Genomic DNA, 12306 nt, shown 5'->3' with positions numbered 1-12306 from the left:
CCCATTGACTACTGCTCTGTTGCTCTTCCCTCTTCCCTTCTGAGCAGCAGGGACAGACTCTGTGCCACAGACCTGTTCCCCACTGTTTCCCCTGGTAAGTCCCCCCCAACAGTATCCAAAACGGTATACTTATAGTTGAAGGGAATGGACACAGGGGATCCCTGCACTGCCTATCAGTTCCCCTTCTGTCCCCTGACCGTAACCCATCTGCCTTCTTCTTGTACCTGTGGAGTGACTACCTCCCTGGAACTCCTCTCAATAACCCCCTCTGCCTCCCAAATGATCCGAAGTTCATCCAGCTCCAGCTCCAGTTCCCTAACGCGGATTGCGAGGAGCTGGAGTTGGGTGCACTTCCCGCAGATGTAGTCAGCAGGGACACTAGTGATGACCCTTACCTCCCACATTCTGCAGGAGGAACATTCAACTGCCCTGACCTCCGTTCCCATTATTCTAAATTCCCGAAAAGACTGTTGAAAAATAAAGAATAAAAAATAAACTAGTTACCTTACCAATCTGGTGCACAGAACCCTTTTTTTGTTTAGAGGAGGAGGATGGGTGGGAGACACTACCCGAGTAGTGTTTCGGGTAAGACAACCACACAAATATATTACCTCACTTCCTCAGCAGTCCCGTGTCCGCTCCTGCTCAGCGTACCTGATGAGCAATAAAGAATATTGCACAGGTATTTCACATACAATCAATAGGCAAATCTAACATGGTCAACTATTGACCCTTCAGCCTACACTTCTTCATCAGTGAAGTGATGGAAGGTCTCAACAACAGTGTTATCAAGTAGCATCAGCTTAGCACATTACCAGCTCAGTGATGTCTAGTTTCCACCTGGACCACTGAACTCCTGACCGTATTACATTCTTGGTTGAAAATTGAAAAAGTAAGTTGAATTGAATAAGTGGGGAGTGAGCAGGCAATGACTAACCATGATATCATGGTTGCATTGGACCATGTGTGGCATCAAGAAGCAAAACTGAAATAAGTAGATATCAGGAGGAAAACACTTGGCTAGTTGGAATCATAGCTGGCAATGAAGATGACGGTTTGAGGTTGTTGGACGTCAATCATCTCAACTCTGCAGGTGTTCTTCAGGGGCAAGTTCTAAACCCAACCATCTCCAAGTGCTTCATCAATGACTTTCCGTCCACCGAATGGTCAGAAGTGGGGATGCTTGATGACGATTGCACAATGTTCAGCATCATTCATGATGTTCAGACACCAAAGAACTCCTTGTAAAAATGCAACAAATTCTGGATAATATTGAGGCTTAGGCTAAGGAGTAGAAAATGATATTTACACCACATGTCAGGCAATGACCACCTTCAATAGCAGTCCAACTAACCACTGCCCTTTGATGTGGCACCATTCAGTTGTGTTACCACACTGAAACTCATCACTTCAGGGTTCCTGCGTCTAAATCAAACGTTTCCCAGCATTCTGACATTATGGATCCACATACAGCACATTGAGCGCAGTGGTGCAAGCATGCAGCTCACCACCTTCATCTCAATTGGCATTTAGGGATAACTTCATGCCCAAGTCCCATGAGTGATTGCAAAAAATATAAATAGGAAAAACTTGCCTCTCAAGCTACATTGAACTATAATGACAATATTTTGGTGAAGAGGCAGAGAAAGAAAGAACACGCTCATTTCTTTGCTAATTGTCTAATTTAAACAGTGTATAAAGTGTCCACTTTAGCGTACACTTATGGTTGTTGTTTGGGTTAGGGTTAGGGTTAGGATTAGGGAGGTGGACATGAATTGCCTCATAACAAAATGTGTCACGTACTGGCACTGGAGCTGGGTTTCAGAGTTAGGTTATGTGCATCCACACATTTCTACACCACATAAATAGAGCATGAACTCAGTAAAGGTTGACTTCCAAGCTTTACCTTCACCAACTGGCTGTCAGACATTGAACTCGCAGCCACACACTACCTCAAATGGAGAGACAGATATCAATGTCCTTAGAGAATTTGACCTTGTCTTTATAACTAGAAATCCAGTGAACAAGAATAAATCTGTGATTCTAGATTCTGTCTAGAATTCTGTCTAATGCTTCTGGATCTTAGCCTGTGTGTTCCTTGCTCCTATGTCGACCTCTTATAGGTACTTCGGATTCTAATTGCAATACTTCCTGTCTGTATGCCACTGGCAACTCAGTCTGGTGAATTTACATCCATTTCTCCTCTGCACTAACCTGCCGAGGTCTCCATTTCCCCCTTAAGATTTTACCCTGCATGTAGTAGCATTCTGAAGTGCATTTTGATTCCTTTTCAGGGAGACCTTATGACATAAATCCTTTATTGTTTCATCTTTTTTGCTGTAGCTGATTAGCCTTTCAGAAATAAACAGGTCCTCCTGATCCTTAACCTGCAGAGGGTTTTCCTTTACCATCTCATCAAACAGAATGTCAGCTAACTCCTTCATCTTTCACTTTTGCTTTTCCTTCTTGATTTAACTTACAGTCCAGAAAAAATCCAGTGTATTTTCCTTTAAACTCCTCAGCTCTCTGATTTTCTATTGGCTTTTGCACAGTGCTGGGTACCACACCGACCTGTGATACAGCTATATCGTTTCCAAGAATAAACTGTAATCCTGGAATAGATCATTTTTCCATCACTCCCACCATAAGATCCCCAGTCCTGATTGGCGTTTTGCACCTTACCTTACACAGTGAACACTACTCCTCTCTCTGTTTCTTCCACAGATTACCATTCTATTGTGCAATATTTCAGAAAGACTGCAAATATTTCATCTCCGACTGTTGGAGACTGAACAGGTCAATTATCTCTAAATATTTTAACTCGTTTGCCTACATTCCCAGGTATACCTGAGTAAGTCTGACCCATTAATATGTCATTAATATGACATCCCATTAATATGACATTAATATGAGGCTCTACCTCATGCTCCAGCCTGTGACCAGGCTGTGCACTCTCCTGCAGCTCCTGGAGGTCTCTTGGGATTTTCTTCATTGCCTTAAATAATCCTTCTGGTTTAACCTCTTTTGCCACATCCATTTTTCCAGTGCTCCTCTCCTTTGCGTGCCCTGCCACAATTTGTGCTATGCCCCCTTGTACAAACTGAAGTCATCATCCTCGGAAAAAGACTCTCACTGTCGCTTTGTGTCAGATTGTTAGAAAGGCACAGACAGTAATAAAAGCAGCAACCTGCAATCCTTTACATGGGTTATTATTGTGTGTGATATATGACCCCTTCCTGAAACCAAAAGTGGGCACCCATACTTTCTGACTCTAATGGACATGGCTACCAGATTTCTGGAGGCAAATCCATTCCATAATGTCAAGGCAAGAGAGGTTATGGTGGAGTTTCTTGCTTGCAGGGCGATTCAATCAAAGGGTCCAAATTTACTGCTAAATGATTTAAGACGTTCATGGATAGCTTTGGCATCAAACGGGTTTTACCAACCACGTACCATCCCGAATCTCAGGGAGCATTGGAAAGTTGGCATCAGACACAAAAGACCATGATTAAGGCTTATGTTCAGGATTACCCAAATGATTGGAATAAACATATCCTATTTATATTATTTGCCACTGCAGATGTTCCAAATAAATTGACTCAGTTTACTCCGTTGGAATTGATATTTGGACATGAAGTAAAAGGAACTTTAAGATTTATTAAGAAATCTGAGGTGAGAGAAAGTTTGGACAGAGTAGTTGAATTAGCAAGAAAACATTTGTTGGCAACAAGACAAGTGACTCATGGAGCAAGAAGCAGATAGGCTAGCTAAAATTCATACATTTGCACATGGAGATAATGTATTTCTACTGTTATAGATAATAGTAGATTCCTTCAAATCAATGTTAAGTGGTTCCTATCAGATTGAGAAGATGTTAAGTCAGGTGAATTATCTGGTAAAAATGCAAGTTTCAAAATAAATGATCGAGTATGTCATGTTAACGTGCTGACACCTTACAACGGCAGGGAAAAGGAAATAGTGAAACAGGTATAGTGCCTGCCACTCACTGTGAGGAAACAAATCCAGATAAATTGGATTTTGATGTACCTCAGAATATATTGAATAATGAGGATGTCTTTAAGGGATGGGATAGGATAGTGATCTTTTAGTGCTGTGGGAATATATGTCGAAATTGAATGTGGAGGACTTGATCTACAGTACATAAGGTTGACGTAGTGAAGGCTGGTCTGATAAAACAACACTCCTATAGGTTTAATCCTGTCAAAGCAGTGCAGGTTCAGAATGAATTGCAAGCAATGCTGCAAGAAGACATCACAGAAACGAGGCAAAGTGAGTTGAATTCACCAATCATGCTGGTTCTCAAACCTGATGGTACTCAACAATTCTCTGCAGATATCAGATGGTCAATGCTGTGACAAAATCAGGCTCATGCCCAATTCCAAGGGTAGAGGAGTATATGGAAAATTTAGGACTATCCAGCTGCATCACTGAGTTGGAATTATTTTGTGGTTACTGTCAAGTACATTTGTCAGAAAGTCAGTGAAAACAGTTCTTGCATTTTTAACCTCCAATGCCCTATATAAATTTAAAGTAATGCCCTTTGGCAGGAAAAAAAAAGCATACCAAACAGTTCTTAAAGGCTCATGAACAGAGTTGAGGTCGGATTGGCTAATTCTACCATTCATATAGATAACTAAGAGATCTTTAACCATTCATAGAACCATTAGATGGCAAATTTGGCAAAGTGTTTTGAAGGATTATGGAAGGCAAAGTTGATCATAAATTTGGCAAAGACTAAATTTGTGAAGGCAGAAGTGACACTTGATGGGGAACAACATCAGGTAGGATGGATGAAAGTGTGAGGTCATGCACTTTGGTCAAAAGAATAAAAGCAAGTTTTTTTTTGTATGGAGAAACATTTCAGATGTCTGAAGTGCAAAGAAACTCTTGAGTTGTAGTCCAGGGATATCTCAAGGTAAACAGGTTAAGTCAGTAGTCAGGAAAGTAAGTGCAATGTTGGCATTCATTTTGAAATGATTTGAATATAAAAGCAGTGCTGTACTACTGAGGCTTTATAAGGCTCTGGTCAGGCCATATTTGTAGTACTGTGTGCAGTTTTGGGCCCCATATCTCAGGAAGAATGTATTGGCCCTGGCGTGGGTTCAGAGGAAGCTCATGAGAATGGTCCTTGGAATGGAAAGCTTAACATACAAGGAATGAGTGACGACTCTGGGACTAAACTCATTGGATTTTAGATGGATGAGGGGAGGCCTAATTGAAACTTTCAGAAGACTGAATGGCTTCAACAAAGTGGATGTTGGGAAGATGTTTCCATTGTTAGGAGAGTCTAGGACCCGAGGGATTGGCCTTAGAGTAAAGGGAAGACCTTTTAGAACAGAGATAAGACAAAACTACTTCAGCCGGAGAGTGGTGAATCTATGGAATTCACTATCATAGAAGGCTGTGGGGGCCAAGTCATTGAGTACATTTAAGACTGAGATAGATAGGTTCTTGATCAGCAAACGGATCAACAGTTACAGGCCAAATGTGGTAGAATGGGGTTGAGGAACTTATCAGCCATGATTGAATGGTGGAGCAGACTTGGTGGGCCGAATGGTCTAGTTTCTGGCCCAATGTCTCATGGCCTTATGACACCAAAGAACTTGATGATGAAGAACATTGAGGAATTTCCAAGAGAATCCTCAAAGAAGGAAGTCGTATGATTTTTAGGATTGAATGGATTCTACAGGAAATTTGTAACAAACTTTCATAGCATCGAGGTACTGTTGATGGATTTTTTAAGAAGGAGCGTAAACATCCGTTGCCAGAACAATGCCAGGAAGCATTTGAGAATTTAAAAGCAATGTTGACCCGCACTCTAGCTTTAGCCACGCCACGTTTCTTAAACTCCTTCAAAGTTGCCATCGATGTAAGTGATGTAGTGATTGGAGATGGGTTGTTACAGGAGGATGATTGTGGAATTGAAAGACCAATCAGTTATTTTTCAAAGCAACTCAATATCCTCCTGAAAAAAAAACCTAACCATTGAAAATCGAGTTGTTGAGTTTGATAATGACCTTACAGCATGTTAATATTTAAGTTGCCAACAAAGCATCACATACTGTCGTGTAAACCGATCACAGTCCTTTGAATTTTCTTGAAATATTTAGGGAGAAGAACGCCAGATTATTTCATTCGAGTCTTATATTACCAGCATTTGATTTACATACTGTAAATGTTGTGAGTTGTGAAAGATTATCATCAGGTACTTTATTGTGAGTCTTAAGGTAAAATGTTTATGACAGATAGAAATGACAAAGTTCAATGTTTTATATGTATAGAATTAAGATAAAAATTGTAACTCCAGATGAATGAGCTTTAGATCTGGGACTTTAATACAGTTATGGTTATTTTTTGAAAAAAAAAGCCATCTTTTTCAAATAATCCTTCATTGTTTGTCTGGATGTGGGGATTTGTTGTAAATTTGGATAAAGTGCCTGTGGATTGGGAGGCAGGAAGTTAGAATTTCGTGTTTGCAAAGTGGTGGCAGGGAAAGCACTACGTAATCCCTTGAAAAGATCATGTGCTTTTTCTTTGCTTAGAGATTTAAAGTGGGCATCTGTGAGCAGCAGATTGAAAGTTTGCAAGTATGCAGAAAGCACCCAAAATGAATCATTTGTATCAAAAGGTTATTCAATTTGCAAACTAAGCAGTTTTTTTAACAATACAAAAAGCCATTGAAATTAGCCAATCAATTTGAACCAGGCCCATAGACACCAAAAGCTTACTACATTTAAATCTGGTGGTTTTGACAATGTATGACCAATCCTGCTGTAAGAAATATTGATATGTCATCAAGGATATAAAGGAAGTGGGCAGTTGGACAAAACACAGTGCTAATTGCCATCTACCAGAGCTCACAGGCCTCAGCTCACTAAAGACAATCGCTGGGTCTAATGTCCGCCATTTTGTTTCAGAGAATGCAGCACCGACTCAGCAAGGGTACCCATGGCACACCTAGTTAATATTGCTGAAAGAAGAATTGATAGAGAAAACACATAATAGCCCAGAGGACATGTAACCTGACTTTAATTTCAAAAGACGAAGTTGCATTTTTGATATCGGTGGGACTTGTATTTATCGGAACACCATACCATTGGAATGTTGCGTAATTCAGGAATAGTCAGCAGTTAGTAGTGTTTTATTTGATTTTTTAATACTTCAGTTGATTTGTTCACTCTTGGAGTTAGAGAAATAAATGGCTATTTTTTGAGTTTGAAATGAGGGTCAGGTATTTCTTTTATATAAAAACTAATGGTTGCTCAAAGACAGATACCACCATTTTTCACATTCCTGTAGAGTTTAAAGCATGAGGCGTTCCTCTTCAGGTGTTTCACTTTCCAAACTCTGCGTTATAGTAATCAAGCAAAATCAAAACATGCCAGTGGAAACCGTGAACAGCCAGCAGCTGGGGCCGTTCCCTTACAAGGCAACAACCAGAATGGAGCTGTTGGCGTTTTCCCAACTGTTCCATCTCTGGTAGTGAGGTAAAACCGGTGTATAATAGCACTCAGGAGCTGACAAAGTTGGGAAAATAGGTCCAACACTTAGTTATATCTGAGGAAGAGATCAACAATTCTCTTTCCCGCAGTGAAGTTAAAGAAACCCTCTGTAAGAACTGCATCGTATTCACAAACTGTTCCCATGCAAGTTGCAATGAAAGCGCCTCTTACATTGAACTGAAATCAATACTAACACAGGGAATCGAGTGAAAGCATCACAGGTTCTAACCTCTGAAATCTCGCTTCATTGGATATTTGAGAGCAGTATTTTTCTTGAGAACGCTACAGAAAAGATTTGTGCATAAAAGTAGCTTAACTTGTTATCGAAACATACAGAAAACCTCTTGAAAGACATCCACTTTGAACTCTGAAATTGTCATGAAACATGTTTTGTCCATATCCCTGTGTTGATTCTTTTGCTAAGTAGTCTTGAAATAATGGTCGAGAAAATGTTCTCTTTACGGAAACAGAGATGAGACATGCTAGTTTGAAATTATTAAAAGGTATCTTTGACAGTTTTTGAGTACAGTACATGGAGGTAAGATATGACGTCACCTGGAGATGATGGTTATGCCCCTTCACAGATTTAAATATTCTGTTCACAGTTTTAAACATTCTCCCACAATTTCTGTATGGTGAGATATGTTGTGTGGATCTTCATGATCCACTGGGTTTTTCTCTGTGTCACGAATGATTTTTTTTTGTTTTTTTTTTCTTTTTGAACAGGTTTCAAGAAGAGAACACGTGGGATGGAAGCTTGGAAGACAAGCTTTTGAATTCAGGTGGACCATAAACTGAGTACGGTTACTGGACTGCCTCATATTAGAGCCCTGCATAAAACAACCAATCCAAGATGTAATTGTTCCTGAAATTTGGATTGGTCAAATATTTGGTACAAATTGCTCATGCAAACACACAATAAATGAAACATCAGCTTAAATTTCATTTTGAACCAAGCTACAATGGAACAGTCAAGGTGTTTTTAATGTTTGAAAATAATAAGTACATATATTGCTTGCGAATAATACCTCAAGACCTGACAATTCTCTTTTGTAAGCGTTTACACCTGGAATGCATATCAAATGTTTTGCGTAAAAGACATTCATTTTGACATGTTAGTTTGAACCAGAGTGCTAATCTAAGCATTTCACAGGCCAGGCATGAAAAGGTATCACATGGAAATTTATTTTGAGATGCATGGATATCTTGTGTCAAACAATTAACAAGTTACAAATAAATGTAGCTCTGCATACAGCTCAGTCCTTCTTACAACTTAATTAATTTGACACTCACTTTCCTCAGGACATTTCAGCATGATTTTGAACTGCTCCATAAACTTTATCTTAGTCATCCTATCAGTAAACGTGTTTGTGCAGGAAGTAAATATCAGAAATAGGGATCTGATTTCTTCAAAGATAATAAGACTACAGATGTAATCTGTAAAGATAGACTCCGGAATGTTATAACATAATAATTCTGCAATTGGATTCAGCCACAAGACTGTGAAAGAGACAAAAACAGCAAACAGTAAGATCACAGACTTCCTTGTGTTTGCCATTTCTGGATCTGTGCATTTCCCTCCTCAGTTCTGAACCTCAGTTGCTTGAAGATTGACTGCTCAGTGAAAAAGTTTCTGATTGTGAAAGTTGAGGAGCAAAATTGAAACAAAGGAAGTAATGAAGTTGGAAGCGAGACAAACCAGTCAAATATCATGTACCCAAGATTAGTAAAATTGTTACCTTTTGGTGAATGGCCCCACAGTGCATTGTCAATGATCTTATCATGTTGTAAGCGAAAGTCATAAAGCAAAGATTTTAGATGGAACAGCATAGAGGTTCTTGCAATCACCACCACTGCAGTTTTCTCAGTAGGATATTTTCTTTACAGTTTCTGGCAACAAATGGCAACAAAGTAATCAATGGTGAAAATGTTTGTTTAACAAACTGAAGTGCTAGTAGATATATAACGATGGACAAAAAAATACTACCATCAGGAGTCATGTTGAGGAAGAAATCTGGAAGTAGTAACGATTGATCTGACCTCATTGATTGCACCCATTAGAACTCCTGTTGCTCTGGTCACCAGGAAATGACTGAAGCAAACGGAGAGCACACACGTTCCTTGGGAAAGGATCACTATCACCAGCATATCAACTGCAAAGTGATTAAGGGAAGAAAACAGGTGGAATTTAAAAATTAAAACTGCACGTAGACTGCAGCAGCACAGGTAAATAGGTCACCAGTACCTCCTCAACAGGCATTTCAGGGTGATGATAAATCTTGAACAAGACACTGGTGCCGAAGTCTAACAAGTGAATTAAAAAATGTAAAAAAAAATGTAAAATGTAAAAATGGAAAAAAAAACTTGCCTCTCGGGCGATAATGAAACACAGTCCAAATATATTAATGTAAAGGCAGACAAAGAAATAGCATACTACATTTCTTAGCTAATTCTACAATGTAGACTTCAGTGTAGACATAGGTTGTGCTTCGGATTAAGGTTAGGTTTTCAATGAGAGAAATGGGTATTAATTGCTTCATTGCAAAATGCATCATGTACTCGCACTTGAGTTTCTGATTTTGGATTTGAACGTCCACTATTCTCTACTTTATAAATACATCAGAAACTAAGTAAAGATTGGCTTTAAAACTATGCCTACATCAAATGTCTGTCACATTTTGAATCTCGAGATTAGCCTATTGAAAATGGAGAGACAGGCATCCCTGTCTTGAGCGAATTGTTGTTCGCATTTTTTAACTGGTAACCTATGGAATGGGAATGAACCTGCGTTATTGATTTCTTTCGACCTTTCAGAGCAGCACAGTTAAGTTAACAGAAAAAAAAAACAAAGGCCATGGTTTGCGGTGAAACTCTAAATGATGTTATTATGGGATCAGTCTTTTCTGCATGAACTTTCAGCTTCATTGCATAACGGTGGAACTAATGCTGACTCGTGAGCTTTGAGATGGTTGTGTTTTGCCCACGACAGTAATCAAATCCGAGGCAAAGCTGTTGATGTAATGTGTTTGTTCAAGTTCATGTTACTAATTTTGTTGTCAGGTGTAACAGTGCCACTGGAGGCTTGCGCTCTATATAAATCAGGAACCATTGGAATGGATCAGTTCACAGTTCCTGCCAGAAGTGTGAGATCCAGCACAACCAAATTTGTTGCTAACCTCAGAAATGTCATACCCAATTGTGTGGCAAATAGAAGATGTTTTCTATCCTCTTATTTCAGCCATTGGTGTTCCTGGTAAGCTATTCTAGCTGATGATTCTGATTTAAACTGGTGGTCACTTTGCTGCTTTATTGTTATTACTTATCGCTGTGTAATTTGCAAAAACTCCTTTCTAATCATTAAATGCTGCCATTATATCTGCACCTCCACTCTTGAAGGAAGTTCATTTTACCCTTAATGATAGAGTATTAAACCCCTTTGCTTACTTTATTTACTTGAGTTATGGATTCTGAAATATCTTGCTGCTCATTGTGTTTCAAACATTTAACTATTTGAAAGCAATCGATGGTTCAGTTTACATCTGTAATGCAATATCAAAGCTGGAAACTTTGCCTTAATATCTGTCACATTGTTCTTTGATTCAGGACAAGATCTGAAAATGTTTACTTCAACTTCAATGTCTTTCCTCACAGTTAACTTGGTGGCAATATTGATCCTGTCCCGAGGAAAATGTGGTCTCTCTGAGTGCATCACTCATTACTTGATTGGAATGGCAGTGGCTGATCTCCTTGTCGTTGTCTTTGATGCCATTTTGTGGATCACTATTCCAATTTATTTACCACATTCATTCGTGAAACTTACTCCTGTGTGTAGTGTTCTTTCTGCCTTGAGGTCAGCAGCCACAGTGATTTCTGTCTGGTTCACAGTCACATTCACTTTTGATCGATTTGTGGCCATTTGCTATGAGAGATTAAAAGCAAAATTTTGCACTAAGACAACTGCAGCTGCATTTCTAGGGACCGTGACTGTGCTAGGGTGCCTGGAGTCTCTACCCTGGTATTTTGCAATTGAGCCACGATACTTCATTGACAATATTCCATGGGGCTGCACCCATAAGCAGAGTTATTACAGTTCCCCAGGATGGGCTGCATTTGAAATGGTCAACTACATTTTAACTCCTTGTGTGCCGTTCTTTCTGATCTTGCTGTTCAATGTGCTGACTGTTAGGCGTATTTTAGTGAGCAGTCAAATCCGTAGGGGTCTCCGTGGTCAAAAAAGTACAGAGAAACACAAGGATGTAGAGATAGAAAACCGGTTTAAATCCATCATTTTGCTGTTCAGTATATCAGGCAGTTTTGTCCTGTTGTGGGTGGCCCAGGTTGTGTACAATATTTATGCACGAATTATTGATGTCCGATATTACAAGTCCACAACAGATCCATGCTTTATCGCAGATCGTACAGCAAAGATGCTGCAACTCCTCAGCTCCTGCACTAATACAGGTATTTATGCTGTCATCCAGGTGAAATTCCGACAAGAGCTGAAGAATGCAATCATATATCCGTTCAACCAAATTGCTCAGGCGTGGAACAGGTGGAGGTTTTAAAACTTGAGAACTGAATTGCACTTAACACTCTGGTGGTCTAAAAGCAACATAGGTGATAGAAGTAAGTGATCAGCATCACCAAGCCTTCATTCGGACTAATTTTGCCTAATAAAATCAATTTATTGCAATCACAAAGTTGCTGGGAAAGCTCAGCAGATCTGGCAGCATTTGTGAAGCAGAAAACATGGCAATGCTTTGGATTCAGTGACCCTTCCTCA

At 39.5% G+C, this 12306-nt stretch overlaps 1 protein-coding gene across 1 annotated transcript; it reads left to right on the top strand.

Moving 5' to 3' along the window:
* Positions 1 to 10672: 10672 nt before the first annotated feature.
* Positions 10673 to 12088, top strand: LOC132207341 (probable G-protein coupled receptor 139). The gene is made up of 2 exons (XM_059642680.1): positions 10673 to 10776; positions 11127 to 12088. The coding sequence occupies exons 1-2, from the start codon at positions 10707 to 10709 to the stop codon at positions 12086 to 12088; spliced, it is 1032 nt and encodes a 343-aa protein (XP_059498663.1). The 5' UTR covers positions 10673 to 10706.
* The last annotated feature ends 218 nt before the right edge of the window (positions 12089 to 12306 follow it).

The sequence above is a fragment of the Stegostoma tigrinum genome, chromosome 45, assembly GCF_030684315.1.
Source record: "Stegostoma tigrinum isolate sSteTig4 chromosome 45, sSteTig4.hap1, whole genome shotgun sequence".
Taxonomy (NCBI): Eukaryota; Metazoa; Chordata; class Chondrichthyes; order Orectolobiformes; family Stegostomatidae; genus Stegostoma; species Stegostoma tigrinum.
Note: the sequence above shows the minus strand (reverse complement) of the source record. Positions and strands in the feature narration are given on the sequence as shown.